Below are 17,096 nucleotides of genomic sequence, written 5' to 3'. Positions count from 1 at the left end.
GGATCATAAAAAATGTCCCAGCACATCTCTATTATAGACTTTTTTCCCTTATTCAGAAGTTGTTTTCATTCAAACACCTAAAGTTATCTGGGTTATATGTCTATATGGGCTGCTGATGGATGATGGGATACCTGATTTTTTTTTTTTTTCCTTCTTGGATTACCCGACACCAAACCGGCTGTAATATATCTGCACGGCCTTGATCAAATTGACTTGGCTCCTTGGCATGGTTTGCTTGAGGAGAGGAATTTTATTATAAATCAAATTGTAATATCAATTGAAATACATTTTTTGCAAATTGAGACCAGATCAAATCTGAAGGCTTAGTCCAAATTGACATTCAATGCTATAGGGGACAATCAAGTAAAAGAAAATTGGAGGTTTTATGCATCATATAATAAAAAGATCATCTGGTCTTTTGCAAGTCTTTGGTAAATACAACCTCAGCAACATGTAACATGTTAAACTGTCCCATTATTTATTCATGAAAACTAAGCCTAAACATATTCTCACACCCTCTTGTTGAATAATAATCACTGTAATATTTAGTTTCACTCTCACTAAATAACTAGTACACCTAGTTTCTTTGGGATTTATAAGAATGTTTGTCAATATCATTCATCTAAAAAAGTCATGTTTTCTACTAAGTTTAGCCTTCACATAAAGTGAAGTCAGTTTGGTCCCAGGGAGTTTCATAATATAATAATAACTAAATTAAAAGTAATTAATAATAAACAATCCAGCGGGAATACAGTTTGGGTTACAGACTCACAGTGTAGTTTAGTGCTGCTCTTTTAGAAATTGTATTTTTGCCACTGCATGTCCATCATGCAAGTCATGGAGTGACATGCATGATGGACATCATGGCATCAACCACTGAAAGCGTTCCTTTTTTGACTGCAGCTGGGAGAGATTTACTTCTCACAAGCAAACCCACAGCATCAGACTGAGCTGTTCACACAGTGAAGCTGTTGTTACATCGTGGCGTCATCGTTCTGGAGACTGGTGATTCTTTATTTAATTGTCTGCTCTTGATGCAGCATCTGCCTTCTCTGCTTTCACAGCCTTTGAGCTAATGTTGGCTCCTCGGTGACACTGTGCCCACCATGAAAAGTGATGGAACAGCCGTGAGTTTTTTGAAAGCATTTTTAACATTTAATGCCTTCAGATGACAAGACTATTTATTCCTCATCTGCTGCTGTCAGTCATGTTTCGGGTAAACAAATGGGTCTGAGGGACACCTGTGTGGACCTCAGCACTTTCAAATGATGTACTGTAGCTGACTGTCAAAGACATCTTCAGGGTGAAAAAGGCTTACTTGATTCAGTTTGTCAGTGCTTAATGATGTTTGGAGAAACAGTGACAGCATCAAAATGTTTTCATGTTTGTTTGTTTTTTTAATGGCCCGTGGTCCTGCTATTTTACAGGGAAATGGACACGAGTGTGACTTTTTGGACGACAGGCGAGTGTTCATCATGGATATGTATAATCGCTACATTTATCCTGGAGACGAATATGCCAAAAGTGAGTGAAAAGCACTGTCGATTTTCCTCTCAAACTGCCTCTTTTGACCTTTCATTTCATAACAATTTTGAAATGATTCGTACCTTCAAACAGGTTTATGTCATTCACATGTTCTGTGGGCCTTAAATGCACGACAAAAACAAACCCAACACTTCTCCAAATACCCCATCAAGGTTGAGGTAGTAGCAGTGGTTAGTTGCCTCCCCCCACTCCAATCCCTTAGGTGTCACTGTGTTTTAATTATGCTGTGATTTCCCCGAGCACTACAACTCACTCTGTTAGCACTCAGCGGGAAATCTAGCACACAGCAGCCCCTGCAACACCATAATCATGGCTTCTGCACAAATTAATCTGTCAATACATTAAAGCTCCTCTGACAGGGACCACATTCCACTGTGTCCTGATTCTAACAATACTCTGCAGAGCAAATGTCGCAGTCTGCCTTAAAAAAAAATTCTCTCCGTTCCATCCAGTTATCTTGCTCTGCACAATTAATTGAATTTAAGACATTTTATAATTGTCTCTCTGCTTAAGAGAGTAAAATAAATGTATATTCTGGCTTGTTTAAGATAAAAAAAAAAAACTGCAGTCGTGTTCTTTTTCATATTTTTTCCTCTGAGACACATTTATTTCTCTGTACCTTTAAAGCCCAAGCTTATATGTTTTTTTTCCTTGAAAGTCTTGTAAAAACTACCAAGAACTTTTTGTTTGGCTTTAATGTGCCGTTGCACTGGCTCTTCCTGCTTTTACAGCCTTATTCTGTTTAAAAACATTAAGGTTTTCTAATTAGTTTAATTAGTATAAATGGAATTAAAGCACTTCTGCAGAATTGTAAAATTTTAGAATGAAGAAATCCAGGTACCTACATTGATGTTCTATTAAAAAAATCAGATGTTGTTTTAGTTTGATTTGTTAATCATGTTAGAAACAGAGTATTACTAAAGAAAGTCAATAAAATGTACTGTAAAATATACATGAAAAGGTCTCATAAACAAAAGTCGGAAGAGCTAAATCATACATTGGTCCGGCATCCTTACTTGATACTTGTTATAAATAATTAGCCATCTTCTCCAGTGTCCGTCATACACAAATACAGGTAAAGGGAACAATATTGACCATATTGTGCTGCTTTTTACATGTCACATCCACTGTGTTGAAGATCAAACACGTAACATCCAGCATCCTTGTTATAGAAGTTTGGTTAGTTTATTTTTTTTTTAAACTAGGGATGCTGAAGATGTATTTTAAATTGTTTTTACATCCAAAGCCACTTTCACCTACTGACACAGTGCTTTATTCAATCAGTGATAATTTTGTCAACTTTTAATTTTCGTTAGTTTTCGTTGGCGACAAGAACGAACGCTTTTAAACACTATGATAAAATGTATTGACACTTTCGTCGATTAATTAAATGCTTCCATGAAAACACGACATAATGTGAATTCTTGGGAGGAAGAGAAGAGCAGACACATTTCGTGTTTGATGTTAAGGAAAATAATATTTTTGCAAACGGTGTGGAGAAACTCTCACTGGTAAAACATTTTAGTCAAAGGAATCTACTTCAGATTTTATCTATGATAATCTTATATTTTATCAACTGAAACTAAACTAAAATAAATCTGATGCCTAAATTATGACTAAAACTAAATTAACATTTGCTGTCAAAATTAACACTGTATTCAGTACACTTTAAAGGTGCAATATGTAAGATTAATGTTTACAAGTGTAACTTTAGGTCGCTAACTCTGAAATAAGAAACAAAGAATTACATGGAATTAAAAGCTTTTCCCATTTAACAAAATTTCATATGCAGTGGTACAGACCAGGCATGCAACATGAATACACAGATGTCTAAACTGACAGCTTTTATTTTAGATTCTGCTAATAGTCTTAGCTAGCTCATAGTTTTCCAATGAACAGCAGCTCTCTGACTTAAAATGCCTCATTGTTGCCAGAGGGGAATGGCCAGACTGCTTCAAGTTGACAGGAAGGCAACAGTAACTCAAATAAACACATTATAACCATGGGAACAACGAGGGCATCCCTATTGAACTTTAAAGCACCAAGAACAAGAAACTCAGGTTACTCAGACTCACTGAAATAGGACGGCATAAGGCTGTAAAAATGTTGCCTTATCAGTGTTGATTTCAACATTTGAAAGGTAGGGTCAGGATTTGGTGTAAAAAAATATTAAAGCATAGATCCATGCTGACTTCTTTCAGTGCTTCAGGCTTGGTGGTGGTGTAATGGTGTGGGACAGATATTTTCTTGGCACATATTGGATCACTTAGTACCCGGTGAGCATGATTTAAACACAACATATATGTAGTATTGTATGACCAGAGTGTAGCCATCTTTTTATGGATGCTTCCACAGGAAGCAGCATGATTTCACAAAGCTGACATGGCCTCCTTAGTAGCAGATCTCAATCCAACAGAGCACTCTTGGGATTTGGTGAAATTCAAAGCTGAAAAATCTCTATGTGATGCTATGGAACAAAATCTCTAAGGATTGTTTCAGCGCTGTGTTGGGTCTGTTTTATGAAGAATTAAAGGAGTTCTGAAAGCAGAAAGGGCTCCAACCTGGGACCATTAAGGTATCTATAAAGTATCCATATACAAACACAAAGACTCCAAAGTAAATATTCATTGTTATTGAATATCTTTTTCAATATCTTATTCATTTTCTTTTTACACCACCATTTCTCAGGTGCAAGTGCTCTTTAGAGTGAAAACTATGATTAGCATCCATGAGTAAATCAAATTGAAGTATCATTAATGCTTTATTTGCTCTGTCTGTAGCCCCACTCCTGTGTGACTTCAAAAATGGTATTAGTAAATATTTTATATTGACTTTTCTGATGAATTGTTGTCTGTTAACCAAAAATATGGCATGGGCCGTGTTTAAGCTTTACCCTTCCATTTCACTGATTTATACTTGGTGGTTAATGGTCTCACTCAGTGCCATACCGTGTCATAATATGTCAAACTGCTTGTACTTTTCAATAAAACTGTCTAACCTATTAATAAAAAGTTTTTCTAATATGTATTAAAACAGGGGAAGTATAGACACTAATCTGAGGTTGGAAAGATGATGGTTACTTCCTGCTTTATCTAACAGTAGAAAGATTTTCAATTTACTTAGAAAAGTATCCATTTGGAAGCACATATTACAGATACGAGTCAGAAGTTTTACAATGCCATCAATGGCTTCCTTCACTATTGCCATACCAGTTTCATTACAGTCAGTCGACGATTTAATCTTACACTTTCTCATAATATTCATTTCTTTTATTGCTCTCAGAACTCTGCCAGTTCTAAAAGAAATCCTGTTGAAATACTGCAGCAATTCCTAGAGCATGTATAAGTGATGTCTTTGGAATCAACTCCCCATAAATGCTTCTACTTTGTATCAGTTGGGTTCTTGAGTTGCTATGTTCGGTAGCTTTACTGTGTCTTATATGCACCAGTCTTGTATTAATTTTTTATTCAACAACAGGAGCAATAAAAAGGAAGGTAGAGCTGGACTGGGGCACTGAAGACTCAGAGTACCTTCAGAAGGTTGAGCTCCACATGGAGGGAACACTGAATGAGGTCTTGCCTGATATCATCATTTATAATGCAGGGACAGACATCTTGGATGGGGACCCACTTGGAGGACTCTCAATATCACCACAGGTACTGTCACTACCGATTATTTTATACAAGGGTTTCAGAGTAGCAACAGTGAGCTGGGATGACATTTGCCATTTCTGAGTTGGCAAATGACCTCTGCTAATGACGGTCCAGAGGTCTGGATCATCATTAGTGGGGTTTCTGCTCATGCAATAAAAGTTTAGCAGCCCAGCAAACCTATAGTCAGGTAAAAAGAAAGTGCTTCTTAATTTGCTTTATGGGTCGCCACAGGAGATAATCTTTCTCCATCTCACCCTATCCATATCCATAGTGTTCCATCACATCCATCCTCTGCATGTCCTCCTGCACTACATCCATGAATTTTCTTTGTGGTTTTCCTCTTTTCCTTCTGCCTTGACGCTCCATCTTTAAAATCCTTTATCCAATATATCCTCCGTCCCTCCTCCACACGTGTTCGAACTGCTCAACCTGAGCTGTCACTCTGATGTACTTATTTCTAATCTTGTCCATCCTGGTCACTCTCAATGAAAATCTTAACATTTTCAACTCTGTCTCCTCGAGCTCAGACTCCTGTTTTGTTTTGTTTTTCTAACACTGCTGCCAGCTCCTTGCATGATAACCTTTCCAGCTGTCTCCGTCTCATTCATCCACATGTATTCTGTCCTGCTTCTACTAACTTCAGTTCGTCTTTTCTCCAGAGCATACCTGCACCTGTCCAGGCTCTTTATCACCTGCTCTCTACTCTCACTACAGATTACAGTGTCATCTGTCAACATAATTGTCCACTGAGACTCCTGCTTAACCTCATTAGTCAACCTGTGCATCACCATCGCAAACAAGATGGGGTGCAGAGCTGATCCCTGAACCCATATGTGACTCCTACCATATACCTCATCACTGTCTTGCTGTCCTCATAAATGTCCTGTAACACCCTTACATGCTTCTCTGCCACTAGACTTCCTCGTGCCGTACAACAGTTTCTCTCTTGGTGCCCTGTCACATGCTTTCTCTAGATCAGCAAAGAAGCAATGAAGCTCCTTCTGACCTCTAAACTTCTCCATCAACACTCTGAAAGTATACATCGCATCTGTAGTGCTCTTCTGCACACTGATTGTCATTTCTCTTCTAAACCTAGCTTCAACTACTCTTTCCAATAGCTTCATGGTATAGCTCATCAGCTTTATCCCTCTGTACCTTCTGCACATAACCCTTGTTCATGAAAATAGCTGCCAGTACAGTTCTTCTACTCCTCAGGCATCCTGTCAGTCTCCACAATCATGTTAAAAAGTCTGATAAAAACGTCCAGTGCCCTCTGTCCTCGACATCTGGATCCACTCTTCATATCTGCCCTCACTTCCTCCTTACTAATACTCTACACTTTGTGATTCACTAACTGTCCTCCATCTGTCCTCCTCTCTCTCATATTTTCTATTTTTATGAGTTTCACAAAGTGCTCCGTCCAACACACTCTCTTCAGTCTTTAGTACATTTCCATCTCTGTCCTTAATCACCCTAACCCGCTGTGCATTCTTTTCAGTTGGATCTTTCTGCCTCACGCTGATAACTGATATAATTCATTTTCTCCTTCCTTAGTGTCCAGCCTCACATACAACTCACTATAAATATTACGACTCATCAGCATAATTTCTCTGCCTAATACCTTACCTACCCAACTCCTCCTCATCACCTCTGTTCCCTTCACCTACATGTCCTGTAGGACATATGCACTGACAATGTTTAATATCAGCCCTTTGACTTGCAGCCACAAACTCCTGTCTGACAATCTCTTCATCTCCACAATACTGTTCACATTCTCTTCCTTCAAGCTTCCTCCTATTTTGTTTTGCCTCTTATCTATAACATAAGCATTGTACAGTCTGATCTTGAGATGAATTTGCTAGGACAACCACTTCTGGGAAAACTGACAGCTGGACTTAGGGTTATAACCCTAAGTCCATGTCCATGTTAATCGACAGCAACTGGATAGCTGTCCATTTCTTTCTTCCTGGGAATTGTGTTAACATACATAGTTAACATTTGATTATCCATACCTGGATGCTACTTAACCCTATTAATTTCTATGGAAGCCATAACAATGTACTTTGTTTTTCACACACTGCTTCTGTATTTTGGCTTTATTTACCTCTTTTTAAAACCTGTTATATACTGGATATGGATACACACATACACATACACACACACACACACACACACACACACACACACACACACACACACACACACACACACACTCACACTGCTAAAAGCAACACTGGAGGAAATTTAAAAACCAGAGAAATCCTATAACATACTACTGTTTTATCTGTTCTGACAATATCCTTCCGTTTTTGTCAGCTAATCAAAATAAATCCCTACAGTGTCACAGAGGTGTTAATTCAGCTCCGTATTTTAGCCCTGAGTAGGGCTGTGCGATATGACTAAAATCTCATATCCCGATATAAGACATCTATCATCCGATAACGATATAAATCACAAAATTTTTACATTTTCTGTAAATTCTGTGAATCTCAGGCAGCTCGACTTGCGTGAAGTGTTTCCAGCTGGGCATCGTGTACCTGGAGTCGAGAGTTTTAACCAATGCATGAAACGATACATTTTTAGACATAAGTTGTAACGGCCGCCATTTTCTTTGAGTATTTATTACACAGCGTGCTGCAGGGAAAAGCCTGTTCTAACGTTTGAGTTTAAGGTTTATTTTTTAGCACCTGATGACTCTTTTTTGCTTCTCATCCATAAACACTCTGCATACTCGTTCACGTGATTCAGTTTATTTTGAAAAGTCTCAACAGGATCTTGAGCTTTATTGTGAAATGTTTATGTGGAAAATAAACAAGCGGACACGCGATGGTTTTACCATCGTTGTTGCTAACGACAACGCATAAAAACAAGCGCTTGTCCGTCTGTAGTGTGGTTATAATAAATATAAGAGCAAGAGAGAACTTTAAGAAATTAATATAGCCACTACAGTGACCATCAAAACGATGAAAAAATATTGCCATAAACTGTTTATTTTGCGACACCACGAAACAAACGATAGCGTAAAATGAAACGATACACGTTTTTATATCGTCATCCGATATATATCGTTATATCAAACAGCCCTAGCACTGAGGTCACAACATTGAGTTTTACCGAACTATTCTATATGTATATATATATATATATATTTAGCCCTGCTTCTAATACTTACCTCACATCCAGGTTTATTACTTTAGCAGTGTGGTCAATGTCCTGTACCCAATACTTATTGTAGTATGTAGTTTATAAACAGGAAGTATAAATACAGTGCAATCTTCACCACCTATGACTAGGCAGTCAGAGGATGATCAAACATTTGTCAGTGCTGGAAAAATGTATAAAGGTAAAGTTGATATGAAAGTTGAAATGTGTTATAGGTATACATGATGAATCGGGCACTGAGTAGGGATAGCTGATTCTGGAAGTGTTTTTAGCTACTGTAAAAAGCTTAAATGTATGGAAGTGTGTTTATTGAAATCCCCAAAAGAGAAAACAGTGTCTGGTCCTAAAAAATATGACACATAAGCTCAGCTCCTGTTGCCATGGAGAAGAGCCTAGGCAGAGAAAAGTCTCTGTAGCTGTAGCAAATCTAGACCGCATCATTGTTTCAGCTGGGGCCAAAACACTTCACCACAGCTGCTGAATTCATTCCTCACCTTAATCCTATAATAACATGTCTACAAAACATAATCTCTGGGTCTGCCCCAAAACTCATGTTTGTGACATTTGGAAGTTTTCAAATGTTTGCTTCGGTGACAGAGTGATTCTCTGGAGGTTTACCAGAGCTCAGTGGGAGACATTTCTTTTAATGAGGACGACCTGCAGCTCTCACTTACACAAATATACAGCTTTACAGTTACATTGCTAAAAGTCAATGCAACACAGAGAATGAATGAAGCAGTTAAAAGATGTGAGGGTTAAAGCTAAAAATCATATTCATCTGGGCGCAGCATTTCTGTGTATCCCACCGTTTCTTAGAACCAGTTTATTAGAGCATCCAGCTGCCAATTGCATGCCTATCAGATGATTTTGGGACATTACAGGACACACAATGTTAAAAGTCTTTAGGCTCATAATTTTACATTGTATTATGTCTTATTCAGACATTGCGTCCGCTTATCAGATGAACTGTGTAGGTTGCTTTATTAAATAAATAATAATAGCTCTAAACAGCTTTCCTATTCACCACAACTAAGCAAAAGCATGGTTGGGTTTGACACAATTAGGACAACATTCATTGGATACACTACGCAACTTGGAGGTGCAAATTTTTATACAGATTTTCAGCCTCAAATATTTAAGTGTTACTTGCTCTCCCACCATCAGTCCTGTACACTGCCAGCCATAGCAGGGATTATTAGCTGAGACAACCATGACTTGGAGGGAAAACATCAGGATGTGATTAATTTGGGAACAAAAAACAATGAAGATTCAAGTTTCTAAGATTTATTAAGGTCACTGAAACGGTATATAAATTACAAGATGCAAAAACAAAAGGAAAGAAAGAAATTAAATATCTGATGTCATAGAATTTCAACAGCTTTCGTTTGTTTGTTAGGCTGATTTTGGTTTAAAATGGGAAACATACAAACTGTCTTATATGTGAAAAAAATGCGCCACTCAGTCCCTTCTCTCAAACAGGGTTTTCGCTGAGCCTGGATAGTCAGAAGTGACTCTGAGTATGCACTACATTTCACTGAATCGAGTCTCTATTAAATATGCTTGACTATGCTGGCAGTTTAAGTGGATGGGGTGAAGACAAGACAAGAGTCAAGACTGGACCTAGTGTGCTTTATTTGAGCAAAAATAACAATTATGTTTTGGTAAATAATTGTCACGTTAGTTATCCAACATGATTACTCATCAAATAAATAAAAATGCAACGTAAAAGAATATTTACAGATGACTTCCTTAAAACCTAAAGAGCCAAATTCAAAAGAAAATTGAATGGATGAAGAAAAAAAGATGGAGGTGGAGGCATTGTGTTGTATTCCAGGTATTGCTTTTGATGGCTGAATGGCTCTACCTTGCTAGAGAGTAAAACGTTACCTGTTTTTCTGACTAGTTCCACTGGAACATGGTCAACTCAAATGTGCCATTAATCTCAGCTCTGACATTAATAAACTGAGTGAGTTACAGCTTTGAGGGAGGGTTGAAAAAATGCACTGCTGAGAGAAAAAATGTGTACTTAAATTCTAAGACAAAAAGCAAAAGCTTGGTAGTGAAATGATTGCAAACTAATAATCACATTATTCTGATTTCTACTGGCACTGGTCTCTAAACAGCTTGTGTGGGCGTGACAGAAACATCAGGCAGGCACTATGACCAGTTGCTGACTGAAGATATGAAATTATCCATCCATCTTCTTCCACTTATCTGGGGCCTAGTCGCGGGGGCAGCAGCCTAAGCAGAGAAGCTCAGACCTCCCTCTCCCCAGCCAGCTCCGCCAGCTTGTCCAGGGGAACACCAAGGCGTTCCCAGGCCAGCCGAGAGATATAATGTCCTGGGTCTGCCCCGTGGCCTCCTCCCGATGGGACATGCCCAGGACACCTCGCCCAGGACACCTCGCCCAGGAGCCATCCTTGTCAGATGCCCGAACAACCTCAACGGCCTCCTTTCGATGTGGAGAAGCAGCGGCTCTACTCTGAGCCCCTCCCAGATGGCGGACCGATCCCCAGCTACCATGACTGGATATGAAAATATGTCCTACAAAATCCATTTGAAAGGCAGCTTTAGCTGGACAATCTCTGACTGCATTAATGCGTCATTAAGATATGAAGAAAGGATGTACACAGCCAAACGTACTGTATGCATCCTGTAAATGCCTTATTTGGTTTCCCATACTGCAAATCCATTGGAATAGATCCAACATAGACTGAAGCACACATAAAAGAATGAGAGCACGCTGTAGCTGCAGCTGATCACTGAGTATTGTACTTCATTTTGGCAATCAACAATTTGAATTCATGTGCTTGATATTCGTTGCATAGTGTATTAACTTTCCTAGAACCATTTTATTAGTGTATATCATTAAATGTGTGTACAGAGGCTTGTATAACTGTAAATCATTTGTTTTCACCAAGATCAATTTTAAATGCAGATGGAAGCCTTACTAATTTCCTCTAATTACTGAAATAAAAAACATGGTGTCAAGCATGTTTATTTAGTGCTAACTGGTTTATTATTTCTCCTGTCAGACCAGTATCAAGTGGTGTTTGTTAAGGATGTGCGTGGGTGTAGACAGTAAGTGATTAATCAATTAATTAAAAACACGTTTTGGATAGACTGGATGTATTTGCATTTGTTTGAGAGCTTGCATTAAGTCATATTAGAGTAAATGGGGGGCCGAGATACAAAACCAGCTGTTAACTGCTGTGCAGCTGTGTGAAGTTGAGCCGTGTAGCCTGAATCTAAGGTTTCACTGAAATGTATTTTGAAGCAAAGTAGTATTAACATGGTTAATACATGGTTAAACATTAAAGTCATTTTATACGTATTGAGTATGTTTGTCACTTGCACACCATGATGTCAACAGTTGGTTTTGAGCCCCACAATTTGAAGTTTTAGCGTTTGTGTTTTGGCTGCTGACATAATTTATGTGCTAACATTAGCTAGTTAGCAGATGCATTCATAAATCGTGTGGGTGGCACCAATTAGTCAGTATCTATATAAAGAAAAATTGAATTGAATTGTCCAGGTGGGAGGCCAAAACAGGGTTTTACTTTTGTTGTAACATAACACATTGTTACAGAATTTGTTGTTTTGGCCTTGGAGACCCCTGCATCTGTTCGCTTCCTTGTGTTCATTTTGCCTTTATGAATTTGCTATCTAACTATCAGAAAAAAAACTGTGAAAAAAATGATATGCCCCTGATCCAGGGCTTGTTTAATAGTTTTTGATTTAAGATCTGGGTTTGCTAGTATCTTTTAAGTTAGGCCTTGTGTACTGTAAGGCAGCGGTCCCCAACCTTTTTTGTGCCACGGACCGGTTTAATGTCAGACAATATTTTCACGGACCGGCAGGTGTCACGGATAAATACAACAAAATAAAATGATACGACCAAAACAAAAACTGTGGTATTTTGTAAATATAATATTACACGCGAATTCACTGTGTAATTGTGTAACTTTATTAGCAGCGTCCTCCTGAAATGCACCAACAACACTGAGAGTAACAGCCTCCTCTCTCCCCCTTAATACTCTGGTTGCTATGGTAACGCGTAAACATTTCTTTCAAAATAGGACACACAACTACAAAACAAATATAAAAGTACAAGAAAATATATAACTCACCATAACGCTCAATCAGTGAGAGCCCTGTACTTGTTTCTCTGCAACGAGACGGTCCCACCTGGGCGTAATGGGGGACAATGACACCCGAAGTGTGTTGCTTATGTTCAGTCTGCTCCTCAATTTTGTTTTCGTCGCTGTTACTGCAGAAAACCCCGCTTCACACAGATATGATGTTGGAAACGGCAACAGGGTTTTTAGTGCTTTTGTGGCAATCTCGGGGTATTCCGCCATGACTTTTCTCCTAAAAATTTTGTACCTAGTGTTATGGAAAACTTGGGTCCACTTGCTACATTTGCAAAACCGTCTATTAGGAGCCTTGGTGTTAGTATTGACTCAGCTCTGACTTTGGATGCCCATGTAAAATCTCTGGTTCGCTCCTGTTTTTGTCACTTGAGAAACATTGCTAAGCTGAGTCCCATTGTATCGCGCTCCGAATTAGAAATTGTCATTCATGCATTTGTTTCATCTCGTCTGGACTATTGTAATTCTTTGTTTACTTGTTTATGTAAAGCCTCTTTGGAGCATCTGCAAGTTGTTCAGAACGCTGCTGCAAAGCTTCTGACCAAGTCCTCCAAGTACTCCCATGTCACACCCCTGCTGATTCAGCTGCACTGGCTCCCCGTTAAATTCAGAATCCAGTTTAAGGTTTTGACCTTGACTTTCAGGGCTCTGCATGGACAAGCACCAACATATATAAGTGAACTTTTACATCCATACATTCCCAGCAGGTCCCTGAGGTCATGTGACCAGGGCTTGCTGGCTGTCCAGCATACGAGGCTGAAAACAAAAGGCGACAAAGCTTTTATAACTGTGGCCCCCAGATTGTGGAACTCTCTCCCTTTGAGCCTGAGATATGTGGACTCAGTGGTCGCTTTTAAAAAACAGCTAAAAACTCATCTTTTTAAACTTGCTTTTGGTTGATTTTTATTTTTAGGTTTTAGCTTCTGTGAAGCACTTTGTGATTTTTATCTTGAAAGGTGCTATATAAATAAAGTTTTACTTACTTACTTACTTTTATCCAGAATACCGGCAAAGCTGATGTCTCGAACATACTTTTAAGGCCGCCGTCATTTGTGATTTCCAACAGTTGATCTTCTTCTTGCAAAGACAAGCTAGATTCACCCGGTTTATTAACAAATGGGTCGCGGATCCATTCCTTGTCGGTTCGTGGGTCTTTTGTGATTGGGGAGTAGCGCTCGAACTCTTTTAAAAGCAAAGACAGGTGATCGTGCACTAGCTGGGAGAATGATTGCTCAGGCAGAGTCTCTTCCAAAAATCCAGCCAATGTATGAAACATGTCAAATATGCCTCTGTTTACGCATCGTCTCCACAAGTCCAGTTTGGGTTTAAATGCAGCTACCTTATCTGCCAACTTGAAGACAGTTGTCATTTTCCCCTGAAGGGACAGATTGAGTTCATTTAGTAGGCCGAATACGTCGCATATGTAAGCGAGTTTTGCGACCCACTCCTTGTCACTGAAATGTGCTGCCAGCGGTGACTTCTTTTCTGAGAAAAATCTCTGCAGCGGCTCTCGTAATTCAAAAACTCTGGCGAGTGATCTCCCTCGGGACAACCACCTTATTTTTGTGTGCAAGAGAAGGCGCCTGTGCTCCGCGTTCATCTCCTCACAAAGTTGCTCGAACAGGCGTGAGTTGAGGTCGTGTGCTTTGATGTGGTTAATAACTCCAACAACATCATTCAATACGCTGTGAAGTTCTGGTGGCATTTTTCTGCTTGCCAGCATTTCTCTGTGAATGACACAATGTGTAGATTCACATTCAGGTGCAACCTCCTTAATCCGAGTAGTCAAACCAGGCAGCCGTCCGGTCATGGCAGCAGCTCCGTCTGTGCATATGCCGACACAAAAAGACCATTTAAGTTTTCCTGATACATAATCATCCAGTGACCTGAATAGTTCTGCAGCTGTGGTTTTGGTTGTCAACGATAGTGCACACAACATATCCTCATGCACATCCTCCTGATAAAGGTATCGCACATAAACAAGTAGTATTGCCTTATTGTCCACATCTGTAGACTCATCAACCTGCAAAGCGTACCATGGTGATGTATTAATTCTCTCCAACAACTGTGTCTCAATGTCCTCTGCTATTTCATCAATGCGACGAGTAACGGTGCTAGCCGACAGAGGCACCTGTGCTATCTTTTCAGCCGCCACCTCCCCAAAAAGTTCACAGCAAATGTCTTTAGTGGCAGGAAGGATCAATTCTTCACCAATAATGAATGACCTTTTAGCCTTAGCAATACGGTTAGCCACCAAGTATGATGCTCTCAGTGCACCTGTATTTGTTGTTGTGGAGGCCCTCAGTAATTGCTTCTGTCCCTGTTGTTCCCGCTTTTTTCTTTCAAAATACTCCAAAGGCTTGTTTTTTAATGTTGGGTGCTTGGTCTCCAAGTGACAAAGCAGTTTTGAAGGCTTCATTGCCTCATTGGAGAGCCGGTCGCCGCATATTATGCAGAGCGGGCTTGGTGCGTGGGAATCGCCTGTCGCGATAAATCCATATTTCAAGTAGGTATTTTGGTATTGTCTGTTAATGCAGCTTTCTTTTTCTTAGTGGTGGTCATACACTCTTCTTCTATCTCCTCACTGGGTTGTCCTTGGGTTCAGATCAGGACTCTGGACTAGACATGTCGATGTCATCAGCATGTTTTATCAAATCTTTTACCAATGAGATGCACTGTCTTGCATAAAAAGTGGTAGCTGCTTGTTCCTATTCTGATATCAGCTTCCAGTGTGTTACTGAAGGAAGTTCTAATAAACATTAGTGTTCTGTGTTGGGTAGCTAAACTTATAATCACAGTTATCCTGGTTAGCAGTTGTAATGTTGAACAAAGCACAACTATTTGTTAACTTGAAAACCACCAAAGCAAGAGGACCTAGTTAAAATAATTGCACAAAAATGCATTTTTTCACATTTATTCTGTTTTCATAATTGCTGGAGGCCAAAATTGTCACTCAAGTTTGCCTTTGAAATGTAATTGCCAAGTCCTAGTTCACCCTGCCATGGAGGTTTGTCAGAGGCCAGGCCTTGCACTCTTTGCACAGATTGACTGTGAACATCATGGCTCAGCTAAATTAAATTTACTGTCATCACTTAAGGGAACTTTGGCCTGGGTGTTTTTGGTCCACACACCAGGCTCCCCAACATATTTTATTCTAGTCTTCTGTCTGTTTACGCTTTGAAGCTTGATCACTGCAGGTCATGCTTTTACTCATTTGCTTAAACAGAACCTTTTACCATTCAGCACAGAATTGGCAGGCAGTTTTAGCTACAGTGTTGAGTAGATTACCCCGTCATTATCTCCATATCATCCTGTTCATTGCACATTCGTCTTGCATGGGCATTTTTATGAGTATTTAAGTCGAACAAATCACATTTGCCACATTAATTTATTACAGTCATATACTAGAGTACAAGTTTGGTGTTTAGGTTCATTACTCCTGGCAAATATGACACAGAAGTTTAGGATTGATGAGTAAATATGAGTTGGGAGCTACAGGTGGAGGATGGGCAGCAGTGATGCAGGGCAGTGGCACAGGGAGATTTTATGGCTTATGTACACCTCCAAAGTGGACGGGAGGAGTATGAGGCATATGTGTGACACAGTGCTTCTTGAGTTCCATGCCTGCTCCATTAGCGTGATTGTAATGCTTCAATATTCTACAAATGAGGCTCTGGGACACTCATCGTCCTTTTGACCTTCACCTTAACATGTTGGTAGTTAAATAGCCTTTGTAAGATTCTTCCTGAAAGTGGCAAAAGATGGGAGAGTATCACCAATAACAAAAAACTCCACAAGTGTAGTTTTGTTTGCAGCTCTTTGTCTGTTCATGTTAGCGTGTGGTTTTGGGCCAGATCTTCCTGTTCTCTCAGGAGAAAAGAAGTCCAGAGAATCCAGAGAAGGTAGTGCTTGAAAGCATGGAGAGGCTGCCTCTTCTTCTACTTCTTACTTTCTTCTCCTTCTTCTCTGCCAGGGCATTATAAAGAGAGATGAGCTCGTGTTCAGGGCTGCGAAGCGTCGGGGGATCCCCGTACTCATGATGACATCTGGAGGATATCAGAAGAAAACAGCCCACATAATCGCCGACTCCATCCTCAACCTGCACCGGCAAGGTCTAATAGAAGGCAATGCCGCGGAAGGAGAGGGATCGACACCGCTGACGACCCACATGACGTCCACCTCTGGATCGGCGGGGTCAACATCCACAGCTGTCTGAGGAGCCTTAATCCTGGAGCTAACACTAACATAACTGACTTTAAAGCACTAAGTAACTTTATATTGTGCTGTGATCGTGTGACAGCTGTTGTAACATTCAACACTTGTCTAAACTCAGATTATGTAACAAGAAGTTTGCACATGTACACTTAAATATTCATAAGCTTTGGTAACATTTTCGCATTTGTTATGTGCAGGTTGACACATACTGAAAGGGAATAATCATTCAGAGGAAAAAAGCTGTCTTTAAACAACCGTGTTTTCACAGCTACGACTTTCATATGGCACAAAAGAGCTTTTTAAATGTTTAATCAGTAGGAGAGTTATGGGTTTTATGTGTAATGTGTGATCAGGTCAGCGTTTTGGCTAA

At 39.6% G+C, this 17,096-nt stretch overlaps 1 protein-coding gene across 1 annotated transcript; it reads left to right on the top strand.

Moving 5' to 3' along the window:
• The first annotated feature begins 1,032 nt into the window (after positions 1–1,032).
• LOC134624093 (histone deacetylase 11-like) lies at positions 1,033–16,727 on the top strand. Its single transcript, XM_063469074.1, has 4 exons — positions 1,033–1,127; positions 1,428–1,524; positions 5,023–5,201; positions 16,485–16,727. The coding sequence occupies exons 1-4, from the start codon at positions 1,107–1,109 to the stop codon at positions 16,725–16,727; spliced, it is 540 nt and encodes a 179-aa protein (XP_063325144.1). The 5' UTR covers positions 1,033–1,106.
• Positions 16,728–17,096: the final 369 nt, after the last annotated feature.

This window comes from Pelmatolapia mariae, linkage group LG3_W, assembly GCF_036321145.2.
Source record: "Pelmatolapia mariae isolate MD_Pm_ZW linkage group LG3_W, Pm_UMD_F_2, whole genome shotgun sequence".
NCBI classification, from domain to species: domain Eukaryota; kingdom Metazoa; phylum Chordata; class Actinopteri; order Cichliformes; family Cichlidae; genus Pelmatolapia; species Pelmatolapia mariae.
The sequence above is the reverse complement of the archived record's forward strand: the minus strand, read 5'-3'. Positions and strand labels throughout refer to the sequence as shown.

Excerpts from the sequence above, each read along its gene's own strand:
- LOC134624093 (XM_063469074.1), top strand. The coding sequence starts at position 1,107 with ATGAAAAGTGATGGAACAGCC. Across the intron at positions 1,128-1,427 it reads TGAAAAGTGATGGAACAGCC|GGAAATGGACACGAGTGTGA; the intron begins GTGAGTTTTTTG and ends GCTATTTTACAG. Across the intron at positions 5,202-16,484 it reads GACTCTCAATATCACCACAG|GGCATTATAAAGAGAGATGA; the intron begins GTACTGTCACTA and ends CTTCTCTGCCAG.